General features: G+C 44.5%; 1 protein-coding gene across 1 annotated transcript in view; it reads left to right on the forward strand.

The window, feature by feature from the left end:
• Positions 1 to 17,436: 17,436 nt before the first annotated feature.
• TM9SF1 (transmembrane 9 superfamily member 1) overlaps positions 17,437 to 20,416 on the forward strand; it is a 45,019-nt gene continuing 42,039 nt past the window's right edge. The window contains exons 1-2 of the mRNA XM_085889541.1: positions 17,437 to 18,266; positions 20,133 to 20,371. Of these exons, the coding sequence (XP_085745667.1) occupies positions 17,745 to 18,266; positions 20,133 to 20,371 (761 nt within the window). The 5' untranslated portion in view covers positions 17,437 to 17,744. The remainder of the gene's footprint in view (positions 18,267 to 20,132; positions 20,372 to 20,416) is intronic.

Here is a 20,416-nt window from a genome sequence, read left to right on the forward strand (position 1 = left end):
TTTCACATACAAGTTCTTCCACGAGATTAATCATAGTAGGAAAAAGGGGGGGAGGAGAAACCCATTTAATTAACACCTTACATATTAAAACATTGGCCAATAACATATTCTGCAATTCATTTGATGAAGAGAGCAATCGCATTAAGAGCTTACATGGATGTTATGGAGATGGTGCGGCACAGTCGTAGCGAAATCCAAAATGAGATGGCGTACTTTAATGGAAATGAAACGAATGCAAGTGTGACATGCTAAAGAATTGCATCTCCGAGTCCCCCCCTCCCGCAGCACTGTTTGCTCTGGTTTATTGTTTGCCATGCACGAGCATCCAAAGACATCCCATAATGACTTGGGATTGCACTTTCCAGCAACAACTCCATAATGCATTCCTCAACAGGATGGAGTTCCACTGAGATTGTGCAATTTTGAGATGAGAAAGGTAGTCAAGGTGAGATTCATTATTTTTCAATCAAATGTTTTTTGATGAGCCTTTTAAAGTCCTGAAACTCGGTAAACAACTTAAGGCAAAGTTATGGTGGTAATGCTCTGGCATCTGTCCATCGGCCCATAAGCCTTTACGTAATCTGTGCAGGAAGTTTTCATGAAAAAGATAAACAGTGAATAATATTGAATGGGAACTTTGGATTCAGTTACATATCTGGAGTCAGTGACCTTCAGAATGGATTTCGTTCAAAAAAAAAAAGTTCTGCAGTATTAAAAGAGAACATCAGGGAAGCGGATATGATGTCTTGGTGGCGAGGGCTCACAATTGGTATCCCAGAGGTTACGGGTTCAAACCCAGCTGAAGTAATGCGTATTAAGGATTTCAATGAGAAGTTTCTGGAAATCCAGCTGGTCTTACAATTACCATGGTGATGAGCTGGCAGGATAACCGAGGCCCTAGAGGTATACACACTCGCCTCTGAGCTGTCTAGCCTGGGTTCGAATCTCAGCCCAGCTATAAACTGGCACTCTGGTGTTTCGCAGGCACCGTGATTCATTGTACTTCTGATGGACATTAAACCTGGTTTCCCATCTGCCGACTTTAGTTGGTGGACGTTAAAGATCCTGTGTTGTCCTTTTGCAAAGAATAGGCAGGCTCTCGCTGGCACCATGAACAAGTTCCAAATTCCTGACATAATCTACAAGGGGGCATTCCATCAGCGGCACAGCTGCACCCGAGTAAATGATGCTACCTACATCCATGTTCTGCACACAAAAGAAGAAGACCATGGTACAAAGGAACTGTGGCGCAGGAGTAGGCCATTCTGCCAATCATGCCTGCACTCCACCAACCCCAGTATCGTCACCCATCCACACACAAGTGACCTCCAAGTCCTGCCAATATCCCCATACCCCTTTGTCTCCAATGCATCCAGGTACCTATCCAATTCCCATTTAAATCTATCCACTGCCACGACCTTTCCAGGAGATACTGCTATTGTATTGTCAATAAAAACCCAGCTGGTTCACCAATGACAATTTGGGACGAGGATTATCTGCCTGCCCGATATAATCTTGTCTTTGTGGGATTCATGTCCACACTGGTCCAACTTGTTTTTGATTGATACTGTCTGGGCAGGAGCTGTTACCGACCGATACCTTTTCTGGTGCAATATGGAAAGGAAAATGTGAAAGCATTGTGATAAACTGTGAACAGGTCCTGCGCAATCGGGCTCGAGAGATTCTCAAAATCCAGATATAGAATGACAGAGTAAACCTGGAACCTGACAATACTGAGGTCGTCACATGATATATATATATATATATATATATATATATATATATATATATATATATATATATATATATATATATATATATATATATATATATATATATATATACATACATACATAACTTAATGGGCTGGCAGGATAGCCGAGACTCTCTAAATATGTCACATGTTCACCCACCTTTGACCTGTGTAGCCTGGGTTCGAATCACAATTTAGCTATCAGCTTCCACCCTGGTGTTTCGCTACAGGCGATGCATCAATGTGTGCTTCGTTGATCGAATGGACATTAAAGGCCTGCCTATCGGTACTGGTTGGTGGACGCTAAATATCCCACGCTGACACTGAACAAACTAGAAGGGCACTCGGGAGAGTGCTCACCTCCGTCACGCAATGCCTGATCCACGAGAACATATTGAGCCCAATACATTTTTGAAATATGCTATATATCGTTTTTGGCCCGATCTCTCAATGGTAAAGAATCACTTTAAAAATTAAATAATTCTCGGATCTTCACCAAAATCGAATCAATGTGTCCTTGTCCACCAAGTTTCGTCCGAATCCATCCACCACTTTTTGAGATACCGTGCTACATATCGTTTTTTGGCCCTGTCTCTCAATGTCGAAGAATCATCACTTAATAATTCTAGTAAGCGGATCTGGATCCAGATCTTCACCAAAATCTAATCAGCTCGTCCTCGTCAAACTCCCAACCTGCCCAACAAATGTCATCCGAATCCATCCCCAACTTTTTGAGATATCCTGCACACAAACAGACAGACAGACAGAGGGGAGAATACATAACCTCCTTCCACCTTCGGTGGCAGAGGTAATTACAAATTCCTGCGAACCTGCAGGGAGCAGGGGGTCTGATCTTGTAATCTTGGATGTCCAGTGACACCAAGTTACACCACTTATCATCTCACAGTGGGTGCCTGCACAGCAGCTCCTTCACTATAATATTCTTGTTCTCTGGGTGTCTGCATGGCACGTGTGAACGGCCGTCTTCACCTACAAGGGCAACCGTGAATCTGATAATGGGATTACAGAACCAGTTAATGAGACCTGAGACCATCACACCACCTTCAAAAACCTGAAATGTTTGAATAATGCATGTTCTTTTGGAGTGCTGATGCTTACGTCACATCCAATGCAGAGGAATTCTAAGATTTGAGCCAATGGTGTCCGCAGACTCGCTTCATCATGATCTGTTCGTGACTGGAGCAAATATTTCAGCGAAAATGGAGGTACATATAGATGACTTTTGATGGAGCAGCCATCTCGCATTGATGGATGAAACCGTTTCTAGTTATATACTCGTACATACACAAGTATCGCTGCTGATGGAAGAGAGAAACAAGGAGTAGTGAAAGATCAGCAGACAGAAAGTGGGTCGAATGGGAAACAGGAGGATAGAAATGTGGGGGTCCACCATTGCACGGATGACCAGAGGAATTGAAGGTGAAAGGGGGACAGGGTCTCAGCGGGTGTATTAACCCATAGTTGCACAGGGATCCACTATCGTGGCCAGTGTAGTTGCTTATAGAGATTGCACCAGAAGTGCCTTACATATCTTAGAGCCCACGTTCTGTCTTCAAAAGCAAGTGTTGTAGGAAGCAAGCAGGCTGGTTCAGGATGTGCATTTACTCTGTCCATGCCTTGAGTGCCTTGTAGCTTCTAAAAACCTAAATACTTCCACGGAGAACTCAACGGTCTATAAGGCTTCTAATTTGTAATGTTGAACGTGAGTAAAATAAAGGTCTTTGCCCCAAGTAACATTATATTCTCACGTATGCCTCTCAGCAAAAACATTTAAAGCCAAAATAATACAGGGGGCTTCTCTGCGGTGCCAGGTGGACTCCGCTGATGTGATCCCCGTTGCTCCCGGGGTCCTGTGAAAAGGTCCCAGGGTCCAGAGCAACCTCTCTCGAAACCAGGTGGGCTTCATGAATGGGATTCCATCTAATCTGTTGCCAGGATCTGCGATCAGGTCCGAGGGTTTCCCCAGTTGCAAGGAAGTGACCTGTTCCTGTGGTTTGCAAATAGGTTCCACAGTCCCGAATGGTCTACTCCTGGGTCCAGGTGCGCTCTGCGAATGGAGTCCCATCTCATATATTTCCAGGGTCTGAAATGAGGTCCTGGGGTTCCAGACGACCTCCTCCCACTTGAAGGAAATTACCTGTTTTGGGGGTCTGCTAATAGGTCCTGGGTGGCCTCCTCCACAGGAAGGGATGATTGTACCTGTTCCCATGGTTCTGGGTGGCTACGTTTCATGGCGAGCGGGTTCCACATATGGGATTCCACCTGTTCCTGGGTCAGCAAAGAGATCCCAGAGTCCCAAAATGGCCTCCTTCCGCATGAGAGGTCCTACTCGATGCTCCATCGTCGGACTAGGAGGGCTCTGCAAATGAAACTCCATTTGTTCTTCCGGCGACCTTCCACGTCACCTCAGCCAAACAAAGGTGTTCCACAAAGTTGTTCACTTTGTCACTCTTTGACAGCAATTATATATATATATATATATATATATATATATATATATATATATATATTCAACTCGTTTTGAAAACTCTTTTGAGTCTTTTCGAACCCTGAATATGCTGTGGGTCTCATTTCCCAGCGGTGACGCTGCGTTTTCTTTTCTTTCTGTTTTTATATTTTGTAGTTGCAGAAGTGTATGTATGTATGTATGTATGTATGTATATATATATATATATATATATATATATATATATATATATATATATATATATATATATATATATATATATATTCTTCTTCTTCTTTCGGTTGCTCCCGTTAGGGGTCGCCACAACGGATCACCCGTATGATCCGCATAGTGATTTGGCACATGTTTTACGCCGGATGCCCTTCCTGACGCAACCCTGGTCACCTCTTACGGCACAGGGATATGGTACACCTATTTTAACCGGGGTATACACCGGCCCAGTACACTGGTACTCACTTCGCCGACCTCGGAAGGATGACAGGCTGAGTCAACCCCCTGGTGTATTAATTCAGTGGCCCAACGGGGCTTGAACTCAGTACCTTTCGGATCCCAAGCCACTGCCCTAACCACTGCGCCAACACCAGGATATATATATATATATATATATATATATATATATATATATATATATATATATATATATATATATATATATATATATATATATATATATATATATATATATATATATATATATATATATATATATATATATATATATATATATATATATATATATATATATATATATATATATATATATATATATATATATATATTCAACTCGTTTTGAAAACTCTTTTGAGTCTTTTCGAACCCTGAATATGCTGATTCGAACCCTGAATATGCTATAATATGATTATATATATATATATATATATATATATATATATATATATATATATATATATATATATATATATATATATATATATATATATATATATATATATATAATCAGGCTGCACATACACATTTACTTATCACATGGGTTATCAATATATGAAGTAAAAATCCTTACTATAATTCACGGACTGGCGTTTGTATGTTTAGTTTGTTTTTGGGTTTGTGTGTTTGTTTTTGGGTTTGTGTGTTTGTTTTTGGGTTTGTGTGTTTGTTTTTTGGGTTTGTGTGTTTGTTTTTGGGTTGTGTGTTTGTTTTTGGGTTTGTGTTTGTTTTTTGGGTTTGTGTGTTTGTTTTTGGGTTTGTGTTTGTTTTTGGGGTTTGTGTGTTTGTTTTTTGGGTTTGTGTTTGTTTTTGGGGTTTGTGTGTTTGTTTTTGGGTTGTGTGTTTGTTTTTGGGTTTGTGTGTTTGTTTTGGGGTTTGTGTGTTTGTTTTTGGGTTTGTGTGTTTGTTTTTTGGGTTTGTGTGTTTGTTTTTGGGTTTGTGTGTTTGTTTTTTGGGTTTGTATGTTTGTTTTTTGGGTTTGTGTGTTTGTTTTTGGGTTTGTGTGTTTGTTTTTGGGTTTGTGTGTTTGTTTTTGGGTTTGTGTGTTTGTTTTTGGGTTTGTGTGTTTGTTTTTGGGTTTGTGTGTTTGTTTTTAGGTTTGTCTGTTTTTGGGGTTTGTGTGTTTGTTTTTAGGTTTGTCTGTTTTTTGGGTTTGTGTGTTTGTTTTTGGGTTTGTGTGTTTGTTTTTTGGGTTTGTATGTTTGTTTTTTGGGTTTGTGTGTTTGTTTTTTGGGTTTGTATGTTTGTTTTTGGGTTTGTGTGTTTGTTTTTGGGTTTGTGTGTTTGTTTTTTGGGTTTGTGTGTTTGTTTTGGGGTTTGTGCGTTTGTTTTTAGGTTTGTCTGTTTTTTGGGGTTTGTGTGTTTGTTTTTGGGTTTGTGTTTGTTTTTGGGTTTGTGTGTTTGTTTTTTGGGTTTGTGTGTTTGTTTTGGGGTTTGTGTGTTTGTTTTTAGGTTTGTCTGTTTTTTGGGGTTTGTGTGTTTGTTTTTTGGGTTTGTGTTTGTTTTTGGGTTTGTGTGTTTGTTTTTTGGGTTTGTGTGTTTGTTTTTTGGGTTTGTATGTTTGTTTTTGGGTTTGTGTGTTTGTTTTTTGGGTTTGTATGTTTGTTTTTGGGTTTGTGTGTTTGTTTTTGGGTTTGTGTGTTTGTTTTTTGGGTTTGTGTGTTTGTTTTGGGGTTTGTGCGTTTGTTTTTAGGTTTGTCTGTTTTTTGGGGTTTGTGTGTTTGTTTTTTGGGTTTGTGTTTGTTTTTGGGTTTGTGTGTTTGTTTTTTGGGTTTGTGTGTTTGGTTTTGGGTTTGTTTGTTTGTTTTTGTGTTTGTGCGTTTGTTTTTTTTGTGTTTGTGCGTTTGTTTTTTGGGTTTGTGCGTTTGTTTTTTTGGGTTTGTGTGTTTGTTTTTGGGTTTGTGTTTGTTTTTGGGTTCGTATGTTTGTTTTTGGGTTTGTATCTTTGTTTTTGGGTTGTGTGTTTGTTTTTGGGTTTGTCTGTTTGTTTTTGGGTTTGTGTGTTTGTTTTTGGGTTTGTGTGTTTGTTTGTCGTGCTATTCCTCCTAGAGTTCTGGCCCAATTATGTCCAGAGTTGCTACAGAGGATCCCATCTTATCTAAGAGTAACCCAAAACAGGACCAGCTATTCATCATCATTTCCTATGGATCATGTATCTGCTGACGTGAGCACCGCTCTGCCGCTGATGCAGTGCCACCACCACCAGTAAGCTGGTACTCATTTTGCTGACCTTGGAAGGATGACAGGCTGAATCAACCCACCTGATGTTAATTCAATGGTTGGAAGGGCTTGAACTCAAAACCCTGCAAAGTTAAGCCAGCAACCTGAACCGTTCAGTCAACACGAGGCTGACGGTATGTCATAATGGAGCTTGTCCTCCTATTAAAGTAAAATTAAAAACACACGGCTGGGCCAATCTCCACCAAATTTTGTATACGTGTTGGGTTCCTCGAGAGAACGGATATTGCGAGTCCATAAAACCACATGCAGAACGAACAAAGACATTAGGAGAGATGAGTGTATTTTTACTTTCATTACAAGAACCTGAGTAGACACTGGGTGAACACGTATGGTACAGAATATGGGAATTGGACCTGGGTTCCCCACTTCATGAGCCAGCGGTTCAGATGGAAATGCTAATGGGGGTCATATTATCTGGTAGACCCAAGTGGGATCAACTGTCGATTTGACCTTAGTCTCTAAAACCACCAAATCACTGGATACAGATCATAGTACTCACTTAACCAGCTGTTGTGTAGTGGAATAAATTGCACCGCTACGAGGACGTGTGTTTCAGGGCTGTTAAAGCTTGTACAAAATAGATTTACAATTAATTTACACCTTAACCACCTGGGTCCTCTTTGATCGATCTTTGTCGAGCTAGGGGAAATGGGGGAAAGCGTGAGGCGGCTGTTGGGGTGGGGTAGTGGAGGTAAGGTGGTTGGGGGTAGTAAACACACATCAGCATTGGGTCACCACCTTTGTTCAAATTGTCCTGCAATGGTCAAACCCCGTATCTCCTCATTTTGCTAAATTCACTAACATACCTATCATCTTGCCTTTCCTAGTTTATTTCTCCGTGTTGTGGTTACTTCCCGTTAGGATAATGATTTTTAAACAGTCTTCGACCACAACTAACAACTCAGGTATGATGTTTGTATTTAGCCATCATGAGCTTTCAGTAGGTGTAGCCATATGCGGTGTCCACGTCCTCTCAACTATAGGCTACTGATATAATCATTATCGGATACATTTCTACCTTGTACATTGTTCATCGACCTCTTTGGTTCGGATTGATCTTGTGTTGCCTTTCTGCCCAGCTCTACATTATATTGATACATTGTTACATTTCTATTTCATGTTGCTGTATTGTGTTACACAAGCAGAGTACCTGCCCAATGGGCAATCATGTTTCAAGCATTCAACACGTTCTTCTGATGCATTCCTTGATTTGGGTGGTGGATAGACAACTGACAGCTCTGCAGAGGAAAAATAAATAACCCGGGTTACGTGCATGAAGCAAAAACATACCCAATGCATATAATTCAAAACATCTCACTGCACCGGAAAACGTGGGGACAGGAATATTGCACTGTGAAAATGAGGCTGACTTGTAATAGCCTTAACCACCTGGAGGCGGCGCTACACGATACACATATACATAGAGAATTTGCGTACTCCCCCCCCCCAAACCCCAAGATAAAAACACCCCTATACATTAATCGGGGTTATGCTGATCCTCTGAAGCAAGTCTGGAAATAATTGGACCAGAACTCTAGGAGGAATGGCACGACAAACAAAAAAAACAAACTCAAAAACAAACTAAACACACAAACCCAAAAAGCAAAACAAGATGGTTTACTTAGCCGGTTGCTATGTTGTGAAGTTGATTCAGGATTCTTGAGTCTGCAGACTGTTCTCCATACATTGCCTAAATTGGAAGCTTCAACGTGTCATTCATTCTGTGTGTCTACGTCATCAAGAACCCTCCATTTACAATCCAACCACGGTGCTACTCTGCTAGGTAAACTATCTAAACCGAGATTTTATTAACCATATTATTTAATTGACTATTTTTAAAGATGAATCATCTACTTATTACCTTAGTACACCAGTAGAATGTGTCCACAAGACCACAACCATCCTTGACCATGTTGTGGAACGTTTGCCGAGGCCCTCACTTTTTCACTTTTATTGGCTCACGAGTCAGTAAGTAACCACTATATTCGTTATTGGTGTCTGTCTGTCTGTCTGTCTGTCTGTCTGTCTGTCTGTCTGTCCCAAGCATAGCTCCGTGGATTTTGATCTGATCCTGATAAAATTTTAGTGGGAGGTTTATATCATAATCTAGTTGTGTTTTCCTGAGAATGGGCGTGGTGCGCCCATTATGGGCGGAGCCACGCCCAAAAAAACGTGTTTTTAGGGGGTAGCCGATTTCAATTTACATCTTCTCCTAGGGGGTTTGTCGAATCTGGCAGGGTTTCGGTATTTGGTTAGCCCAATGGCACCTGCATAGCCCCACGGAGCTCGATTTTTCATTTTAGTCCCAAGGTCAAGGTCACAAGGTCACGAACTTAGAAAATTTCGAATTTTGACATAAAAATCATACGACCGCCCAAACTTTGAGAGCTGGGATGACAATATTTTTTATGCATAATCTTGAGGTCATTCCCCACCTAAAGTCTTGAAACCATTTTGCTCTATCTCGAACATCTTGCCAATGGCGCCCCCTTCAAGCTTGTTTTTACGCTGATTTTATCAAAGTATGGGTAATCCGAGGAGTGCGAAATGCCTTATAGCCTATATGACGTCATATTGTTCCTGGAATGTTCCAGAGGAAGTTTTGCACCAAAGGTCATAATCCTTGACCTTTGACCTTTACAGTTCACAAAGGTCAAATTTTCAAAGTTGTGGGAATCGAACCGAGTTTTCGACCTTTTTCGACGAACTAACTCCAATAAGCTATAGCACGTATCCTGTTTCCTTATTTTAATGTCCACAACATTGTTTTGTGACCTTTAAACGTTATACAAAGGTCAAATTTTGAAAGTTGTTGAATGAAACCGGGTTTTCGACATTTTGCAGCTAATAACCTGTCACTCGTACCACATCATGTTGATCATTTTTATAAGTTGGTCAAAAATTATCACATTGTCTCATCCTTGACTTCTGAAACAATCTACATTGTCAAATACCGCTCGTGAACCATTGCCGTCTCCAGACTTGTTCACTTTCAAATTCCTTTTAACCACAACTGCTTGAGCGATTGACACAAAACTTTCAACGTAAGAGTTTCTACCCATGAATATATATATATATTTTTTTTTTTACTAAGTTACATGATGATTGGATGGAAAATGCGGCTGGTGTTCCAAAAGGTCCGGTTTGTGCAGGTATGGGTTGTAGGTATCATGTATCCAAATAGCAAATGTCATTTTCTGTCTGTCTGTCTGTATGTAACACCAATCATGCCAAAACTATTGTGCCAATTGCCACCAAACTTGGCACATGGACCAAGTTTGACCTCGTGGTGAACATGGGCTTCTTGGTTTCATCTGTAGTCGCAGGAGTTTGGGAGGAAAGGTCAATGAAAATTCTCTGTGTAAATGTGTATCGTGTAGTGCCATCCGTTGGTGGTGGCAGAGGGTGTTACAAGTCAGCTGTGGAGATAACTTGCATTGTTGCACTAAACACACCCCCAGAGAGTGGGATTCCCCCAAAGCCAACCTCCACTAATCAGGGGAGGCAGGGGAAGGGGGGGTGTGAGTCCGGAGGGAGCCAAAAGAGTGGGGTGGGAGGACATCATGGGGGTGGGATGAGGGAAGGGAAGGGGCAGGAGGGACCCGGCGTGGCCTGGCAATGCTGAACACCCCTGCTACTCAGGAATAAACAGCGTCGACCTTGCTCTGCTCAGCTTTGGCCAAATTAATATGCCAGAACTTTTTGGTGCCCCCCCCCCCAACCAACTCCTCTTAAGAATTTCTTACATTTAAAGTACATAATCATTTTTAACAATTTGCTGGGGTCTTCTACTTATTACATACAGAAAATTGTGGACTTTTAATGTCTGTTCTAGCACTCATCCAACCCCTACACTACCTAATTTGTTCCATTTATGGCCCTTAATTATTTCTTCTTATCCCACAACTTTTTCCCCCTCTATTCCCACTGCTTCCCCTGCACCATTTATGCCATCTTTATCTCTTCCCCCTCTTCCTTCGCCTTCATCATCATCACTATTAGATGTACAGAAGAGAAGGATCAATGTTGTCCTGTGTAGTCTTCCAGTCTTTGGGTTAGATAGGTACTGTACTTTGTATTTTAAGAAGGCACAGGTCGGAAAGGTTACGATTCTTCAGAGCGGGTCTGAGTTTCGTTGTTCTCCTCTGTTCTCTCAATGTTTTGCATATCCGTGATTGATCTGGGCTGGCATGCTCAGTTTCCATACTCCAAGAGTGGTAGAATTAGTGCTTTGAACCCGCTTTTGCTCCATCGAAGGGTAAAGCCTGAAACGTCAGTGCTTTGTCATCCTTTACGGCAGATAACTTCAACCAATTTACTTTGAACAAGAGAGGTGGGGTGTCTCTGCTAACGTGTGAGGCCGAGCATTTGATTTGGCTGTATTTTCTGTGTATGTCAATCGTTGGTGGGTCAATAACAAAATTGGTCCCAGTCAATAATGACACCCGGGTCAGTTTCCTTTTGAATACTTTGAAGGTCGTGGTCGCCAAGATGAAACCTCTCCTATCTATCCCCTTACCCAAGGTGAAGTATGCTGCACTTCCGAGCATGGAAAGGCAATTGCAATTGGGACAACCATTCCACCACATCATGGGTCAGATCCTCCTTCAGCATCTCAACATGGTGTTTACCATGTTGTCGTCCATATATCATAATGTCGTCAGCATAGAACTGGGCAGAATTCTGCATTGTACTCACCAAATCATTGGTGTACATAGCAGACACACAGGGACCCAGGAAGATGCCTTGGGTTATGCTATTGACAACATCCATCCATTCCGATGTCATTCCGTTCACAACTACTCTTGAGTTCTACTTGTTAGAAATGCTTCCAGCCAGGAGAAAAGAGGGTCTGTAGTGCCAAATGCCTTTGCTTTCCGTTGTAGTCTCTGATATGGCACCTCATCGAAGGCTTTTCAGAAATCCAAGTGCAGGACATAAAATGGGAGTCTGCTGTCACACTCCGACAGCAGCTAGGTAGCACAGGAATGACCGAACTGGTGTAAATCCATGTTGAACCACAGTGATGATTCAATTTGACTTGCGATGATCAATGAACACGTCTCCCACAATGAATTACATTAGCTTGTCCACCACCGAGGTCAGGCTTACTAGACAACAGTTCTCAGATAACTTCTTACTGCCTCCTTTTTTAATAGATCAGAATTAAATTACCCTTCTTCCAGTCTTCCGGTAACACTCCTGCGAGCTAGCAGCTAGCGACTTTCAGAAGACCATCGTGAGTGAGTGGCAAATGCTCCAACTTTTTCCTTTAGTACATGAGGGTGTATCTCAGGTCAGGTCAGGTATGGGAGCATGTGCCAGAACAGCGCGTTGCTGCGTCCACTTTCCGCCGGTACTCCAGGGGCCTCCGTCTGGCCATCCCCCAGGCAGATGCCAGGCCCATCCCCATCTCCTTGAGATGATGGTCAACCTGCTGCAACCATGAGGCACGTGGTCGGCCCACTGGCCTCCTCCACTCATGAGACTCCCTCGCTGAGAGAATCTGGTGAGCAGGATCAGCGTCAGGAAAACGAGCCACATGTCCATACAGCCGCAACTGACGCTCACAGACTATGCAGGTAACAAATCTCATCCGAGTCTCTCTCAGCAACCGCTCGTTGGATACAAAATCCGACCAGCGATAGCCAAGGATTCTCCGAAGAGACCTGGTACCAAAGGAATTAAGTCTCCGTCTCAGATCCTTGGTCAGAGTCCAAGTCTCACTCCCATAGAGCAAGACTGGAAGTACCAAAGACCTGAAGACTCGGACTTTCGTCCTCCCGCACAGGTACCGGCAGCGCCACACCCCATGATCCAGTGAATCCATGACTCCCCAGGCCCGACCCAGACGTCTATTGACCTCTGACTCACAGCCAGCAGAGACATGAATATATCTCAGGGCTTGCAGATCTACTGCTTTTTAAGCCCACTGCAAGCTAGCCGATGCAACACAACAAGACCATCTGCGACAGTTTAGTCTGTGAAAGTTTTTTCAGAACCGTGTAATGTGCGGCGGTTGACAGCCGTCGTCAACAAAGTTTTCAGGCGCATCGGTGATCGTCGTAAAAGTTGAACATGTTCAACTTTTATGATGAGTTCTTGGCAACAGTCGTGCATCGTCGTATAGTGTGCGGTGGTCTACGATGATCCGCAATGTATTGACCAATTAAAATTCAACTTTCAGTGAGTTCCAGCAGCCTTAGCATTCAACGGACTGACTTGTTCCACGAGCTCATTAAAGAGTATCGGATGTATCTTCTGGAAGCTAGCAATCTTCTGCAGCAAGTTCTACGACCAAGTTGTTCCATGTCGACCTCTCCACCTAGAGCTTTCTCCATGGCTGCTTCTTTGTCTGAGCACTTACACGGCATGCCGTTGGTGATGAACCAGCACTAGTGCTAAAGCAGAACGTTCACCCTTCTCATCCTCTTGCTGAATTCCTTCATCGCCATTTTATTTAACGAAAATAGTGTCATCTACCAGTTGTGTGGTGTGCAACAGTCTCCGGCAAAACAAGATTGTACAAGATTCATCATGGACGGTCTTGTTGCGTCGCGTCGGTGAACATGGGCTTGTGTGCGGCAACCTTTAGTCTCTGTCGTATTTCCGAACAGCGATTTCTGTGATTTTTCTGCAGCGATTTCTACCTCGTTGGTTACTGGGCCCTGTTATTGGCAAAAGTTTTGTTTGTTTGTTTGTTTGTTTGTTTCTACAGTATATATACAGTTGAGGTTACATAATATACAACTTAACAACAAGGAAGTAACACTTAGACTGCAGTGCTTCCCATACCTTTTTGTCCATGACCCAAAATTTGAAATCACATTTGCCTCGTGGCTCAAATGGTTCCAGTACCTACTTGGTACTGGTACCTACGATAAAAATTGTCGGAGGAAACCACCCCCCCCCTCAAAAATGGGATGTTGTGGTGGGGTGGGTTTCAAGTTTGGATTGTGACCCTGGGTTTGGGAACCCCTGACTTGGAGCCTCACCAACGTTTTGTGGAAGTTCATTCCATTAATTTATGACTCTCAGGCCGAAGAACTTGTTTCTCACTTCCAGTCTGGACCTACTCTTAAACAATTTTGCATGGTGTTCTCTTGTGGTTGTGTGTTTTTCTTTATTTTGTATACAGAGTCAAGGCTTGTGGAAGAGCTAGTACACTGAACGGATCAGGACAAAGGGTAGGGGGTTAGAGGGGGTGGGGGACACCAAAAGAGGAGTTGAAAGGGGAGATTTGGACAAATAATGGGTGTGTGGAAGAATGGGGGGCAGGAAAGGACGTATGGGATGGACAAGAAGGATACAGAAGGAAACTCCGAGGAGGGAAAACTGGAAATCTGCAAGGAGGAGGGGCTTAAGTGGAGTGGGGAGAGGGTGGGTGGAGTGTGATTAATGGGGGTGGAAAAGATCATGGTTTTGGATTGGGGATGATCTGAGATGGTGGTGAACATTTGTCTTGAAGACCTGGAGGAAAGAATGAGATTGAAGAGAATGTGGGAGTTGATTCCACAGGTGGGGAAAAAAGGAACAAATGGGTGGAGGTGAGCAGTGATCTTGGATTTTCAGAAATCCTAGAAAGAGAAAAACTTTCACCAGAAGGGAGTGATGGTGGACCACATGTACCCTGCAGAAATCTGGGGGTTGGGGACAAAGCGTGGAAAGAGCAGAGGGTATACGACCAGAAAAGAGGCAGTAGAAGACAGAGAGACCACCGAACTGTCTGTGATGGCAAAGTGATAGATCCATCCCATAGACTCGGCTTCATCGCGGGAGATTGCCCTTCTACAGGAGATCTTGAAGGCCTTGGTTTCCATGGCGTCAAACATTGCTGTAAAGTGTGAAAATGTGATTGACTGGAATGCTGAGATTCCCATGCGGTAACTTGGACACGCTAACAGCATCACCCCTTTGACTCCTGTAGTACGATGAGTGCATGTTCGGTGTCTCCATTCGTTGCCCGGAGGGTTGGTGATGCAGCTCAGGAATCAATGATTCCATCTCTGTACCTTCTCAATCTTGTCCCCATCAGTCTTGTATCACAGATGACACAAAAAAACATTCCCATACCCAAGGTGGGGTCTGACCAAAGTTGAGTCGAGGATTGGTAGCATCTTCAACGTCATGAGTGAGAAGGTTCGTTTGATTATCATGTTCCATAAGACACCCCAGGCTTTTTTTTTTAGAACGTTTATGTTCTCCAGCGAGACCAGAAAACCGTTTTAACATCAGAACACATTCCTTCACAGGTTCCTTTTGGATCTATATGTACTGGTTTGTATAAAGACTGTGATTCCAATTCTAATCTTGACAGTTCAGTCAATGTCCAAACTACATGAGTGATCCAGTGGCAGATTAACGCACGGACATGCAGAGCCCATGCCCAGGTCTCAGGGCCCCGAGGTCAACACGGGAAAAATACATTTGCTGTTAAAACGTTCTATACCAGACCAAGCATGACAATATTACGTTTCCAGTTACGAGTTACCAGGAGTTACCGTTCGGGGTGTTTCAGTGCTGGTTTCGGTTTTATACTGTGGGGTTCTCTGCACTCGAGTTCTGCTTAACCATCACTCGTCGGTGGTGTGAAACCAGACAATACTTGATAATACAATGATTATAAAACATAACATGCTGATGAAATGTTGATGAAAACGTAACAGGACAGAACAAAGAACAGACAAATGTACGTGTGATGGACACCGAAGATGGATATGAATGTTCAGCTTAAACAAACTCCAATCAAATCAGACATTACAAACTCTAATCCTCTCCATGCAACCGGTGATCCTCAGTTCAATCTGATCATTAACCGGAACCAGAAATTAACTTTAAATTTCCAGCCAAATTATATTTTTCAATACAATGCATATTTTTTTGCACCCCCCACCCCCTCCCCAACCTAAAATTCTGGATCCGTCGCTGGAGTCCTCTTTTTTGGGGTGAAAATAAGTGTTTTTGGGACCATTTTGAGAAGAAAATATCATGGAATCCTCTTTTTTGGGGTGAAAATAACAATCCTCTTTTTGGGGCCTTTTTGGGTGTAAGTAACACGAAGTCCTCTTTTTGGGCCTTTTTTCATGCAAATGACATGGAGTCCTCTTTTTGGGGCATTTTTGGGTGTAAATAACATGGAGTCCTCTTTTTGGGGCCTTTTTGGGTGTAAAGCCACAGTTCTCTTTTTGGGCCTTTTTTCACGCAAATAACATGGAGTCCTCTTTTTGGGCCTTTTTCACGCAAATAACATGGAGTCCTCTTTTTGAGCCCTTTTTGGGTGTAAATAACACAAAGTCCTCCTCTGGGGGCTTTTTGGGTGTAAATAACATGGAGTCCTCTTTTTGAGGCCTTTTTGGGTGTAAATAACACGAAGTCCTCCTCTGGGGGCTTTTTGGGTGTAAATAACATGGAGTCCTCTTTTTGGGGCCTTTTTGGGTGTAAAGCCACAGTCCTCTTTTTGGGCCTTTTTCACGCAAATGACATGGAGTCTTCTTTTTGAGGCCTTTTTGGGTGTAAATAACATGGAGTCCTCTTTTTGGGGCCTTTTTGGGTGTAAATAACATGGAGTCCTCTTTTTGGGGCCTTTTTGGGTGTAAATAACATGGAGTCCTCTTTTTGGGGCCTTTTTGGGTGTAAATAACATGGAGTCCTCTTTTTGGGGCCTTTTTGGGTGTAAATAACATGGAGTCCTCTTTTTGGGGCCTTTTTGGGTGTAAATCCACACTCCTCTTTTGGGGCCTTTTTCACGAAAATAACATGGAGTCCTCTTTTTGGGTGAAAATATCATGGAACTCTCTTTTTGGGCCTTTTTGGGGGCCAAAATAACACGAAGAACTCTTTTTTTTTGAGGCGAAAATAACATGGAGTCCTTTTTTGTCCAAGACCCCCCAAAAATGTTAATCCGGTTTTGGAATGGTCGACCATTCACAGGGACTGGGGGGTGGGTGGGGGGTTTTATTGATATTGATACTCGACATGAACTTCCCTCTTGTTCCTCTTTATTTTCTCATTTTAAATTTCCCCCTTGTCTCTGAACTGCGAACATAAACATATGAACCCAAAGGAGTATTTACACCTTCATGTAACCATTTTAAACGGTGAATGACGAAACGTGCTCATATCAAGGTTTTTTATTCTCATTAATTCTATCTTATTAGCGACTATTCAGGTTGAAAGTTAATTTAATGATAAACGATGGATGAAAATTGTAAATCAATGTGTTTACACGATACTTAATTATAAAAACACGTGGTCACTCAGGATTTTAGGAATCCATCAGGTACGGTAATTGCAATTAATTTGATTTTCATTATTTGTTTCATTTTGTATATTCAAAGAATAAAATTATATAACTGACTCGTAAGGTAAGTCGTTCGAAAAATAAACCTACGGAAACTCGGAAGGCAACCTCGAGGAATGCGAGTCCATCATTTACGTCGAGAGAAAACGCGAAGCGGAAGAAGAAGAAGAAGAAGATTGAGATAATGAAGAAGAAGAAGAATAAGAAGAAGAAGAAGAAGAAGTAACATGAATTTCGTACTTCCGGTGGTTGGTTTGATTACATCGCTCTGCCCGTCCTAGACAAAGTCCAAAAGTGAGTTCCTGCACCAAAGTGAATCCGTTGTCCCGGTATTCTGTCGGAGAACTGGAGGAATTCGGGAGAGTGTGAGGGGGGGGGGGGGAAAAGCAATAAATCTGAGGATTAAAGGAAAAGGGCAGACGGAGCTCGGAGGTGAAGCCACGTCGACACGTCGTACACACCGAGCGGTCGATCGTCGTCGACACACGGGCCTCGTCTGGTTCATCCTTTGGGTCATGGCCACGTGTGTGCGGGTCGTGCTGTTGGGTCTACTTACGGTCGGAATCCCCAGCTCGAGCAGTGAACACTTTAAGGTGGGAGATCCGGTGCCGGTGTACGTGAACAAGGTGGGTCCGTACCACAACCCGCACGAAACGTACCATTACTACTCACTACCGGTGTGCCGACCCCAAAGTATCGAACACAAACGGCTGAGTTTGGGCGAAGTCCTCGATGGAGACCGGATGGCCCTGTCCACGTACGAGGTGAAGTTTGGTCAGGACGAGGAGTCCAAGGTGTTGTGTGAGTTGAGTCTGGAGCGGCGCGACTTGGACCATCTGAGGAGGGCCGTCGAGGAGCTTTACTACTACGAGTTCGTCATGGACGACATCCCTCTACGGGGCTTCGTGGGCTACCTGGAGGAGACGGGCTTCCTACCGCACTCTCACAAACTCGGCCTGTGGACTCACCTGCACTTCACCATCGAGTACAACGACAATCAAATCGTGTTCGCGAATGTCAGCACCAAGGACTCCAAGGTACCACGTTCAATTCTGCCCTCGGTTACTTATGTACCCCCAATGTGTCTCTTTTCCCCCCCCCCCAACCACTTCTCGTCCCGTCCCCCCCAACCACTTCTCGTCCCGTCCCCCCCCAACCACTTCTCGTCCCGTCCCCCCAACCACTTCTCGTCCCGTCCCCCCAACCACTTCTCGTCCCGTCCCCCAACCACTTCTCGTCCCGTCCCCCCCAACCACTTCTCGTCCCGTCCCCCCAACCACTTCTCGTCCCGTCCCCCCAACCACTTCTCGTCCCGTCCCCCCAACCACTTCTCGTCCCGTCCCCCAACCACTTCTCGTCCCGTCCCCCCAACCACTTCTCGTCCCGTCCCCCCAACCACTTCTCGTCCCGTCCCCCCAACCACTTCTCGTCCCGTCCCCCCAACCACTTCTCGTCCCGTCCCCCAACCACTTCTCGTCCCGTCCCCCCAACCACTTCTCGTCCCGTCCCCCCAACCACTTCTCGTCCCGTCCCCCCCAACCACTTCTCGTCCCGTCCCCCCAACCACTTCTCGTCCCGTCCCCCCAACCACTTCTCGTCCCGTCCCCCCAACCACTTCTCGTCCCGTCCCCCCCAACCACTTCTCGTCCCGTCCCGTCCCCCCCCAACCACTTCTCGTCCCGTCCCGTCCCCCCCAACCACTTCTCGTCCCGTCCCGTCCCCCCAACCACTTCTCGTCCCGTCCCGTCCCGTCCCCCCCAACCACTTCTCGTCCCGTCCCGTCCCGTCCCCCCCAACCACTTCTCGTCCCGTCCCGTCCCGTCCCCCCCAACCACTTCTCGTCCCGTCCCGTCCCCCCCAACCACTTCTCGTCCCGTCCCGTCCCGTCCCCCCCAACCACTTCTCGTCCCGTCCCGTCCCCCCCCCAACCACTTCTCGTCCCGTCCCGTCCCCCCAACCACTTCTCGTCCCGTCCCGTCCCCCAACCACTTCTCGTCCCGTCCCGTCCCCCCCAACCACTTCTCGTCCCGTCCCGTCCCCCCAACCACTTCTCGTCCCGTCCCGTCCCCCCCAACCACTTCTCGTCCCGTCCCGTCCCCCCAACCACTTCTCGTCCCGTCCCGTCCCCCCAACCACTTCTCGTCCCGTCCCGTCCCCCCCAACCACTTCTCGTCCCGTCCCGTCCCCCCAACCACTTCTCGTCCCGTCCCGTCCCCCCAACCACTTGTCGTCCCCTCCCACAACCACGTGTCCCCCCCCCCCAACCACTTGTCTCCCCCCCAATTTCCTGCTGTCTTTTCTGTTGTGTCCATTTGATCTTTCATATCGGAGGTGTTGAAACCACTCATGTGAATGGTGTGTTTGGTGAGCAGTGATGGACTTCGGGATGGTAGGTTTGTTTGGCTTCACCATTTAGAGGAGCAGAGGCCAAGCCGAGTGGGAAACCTTGTGAAAGGAAGGCTTTTGAGAGAAGAGCCAAGGAGGAGTAGATGAAGTGACAAAACACCTCGAACCGTGGAGGGATCATCAAGTTCTGTGATCAGATAATAATCCAGCCGAGAGTATTGAGAGCGGTGGTATAGCAGGTAAACGAGATGTTAAGGGATACCTTTGGCAGATCGTTTGAGTCGGGACAGGTAGCAGGTGATTGGAGAATAGTCGATGCATGGAATGGTGTCCCCTGAAAGCTCGTGGCAGTGGACGGGGTGGATAAGTATGGGATGTAGATAGGTACCTGGATAAATTTGAGATCAAGGGTAATGGGGATATTGGCTTTGTGTGGTGTATGATGCAACAGTGATCACACATGTACTAAATGGACTCCATTAACCAAATGACGTTTTGCTTTATAGTCTCAATGTCGATTTTATTTTCTCCTTCCTTTTCGCCTCTTGCACCCAAAGCCCCTCAGCTTGGACGATGTCTCGGGCAAGCTCTTAGTTAAACACTTCTATAGTGTGAAGTGGTATCTCAGCCCGCTCCCCTATGAGAAACGTGGTGAACGCCTTCGAGACAAGGCGTTTTTTCCTAAGACCCTGGAGATACATTGGCTGTCGGTGATCAACTCCATTGTGTTGGTGTTTCTGCTCACCGGCTTTGTTGTAATAATCCTCATGCGGGTCCTCAAGAATGATTTTGCCAGGTGAGATGGGAACCTTTTGTTCCCCTTTGTTGTTGCTCCTTCTTT

Source organism: Eptatretus burgeri, chromosome 7 (genome assembly GCF_056783735.1).
Source record: "Eptatretus burgeri isolate ZD-2024b chromosome 7, Ebu_testis_v1, whole genome shotgun sequence".
NCBI lineage: Eukaryota > Metazoa > Chordata > Myxini > Myxiniformes > Myxinidae > Eptatretus > Eptatretus burgeri.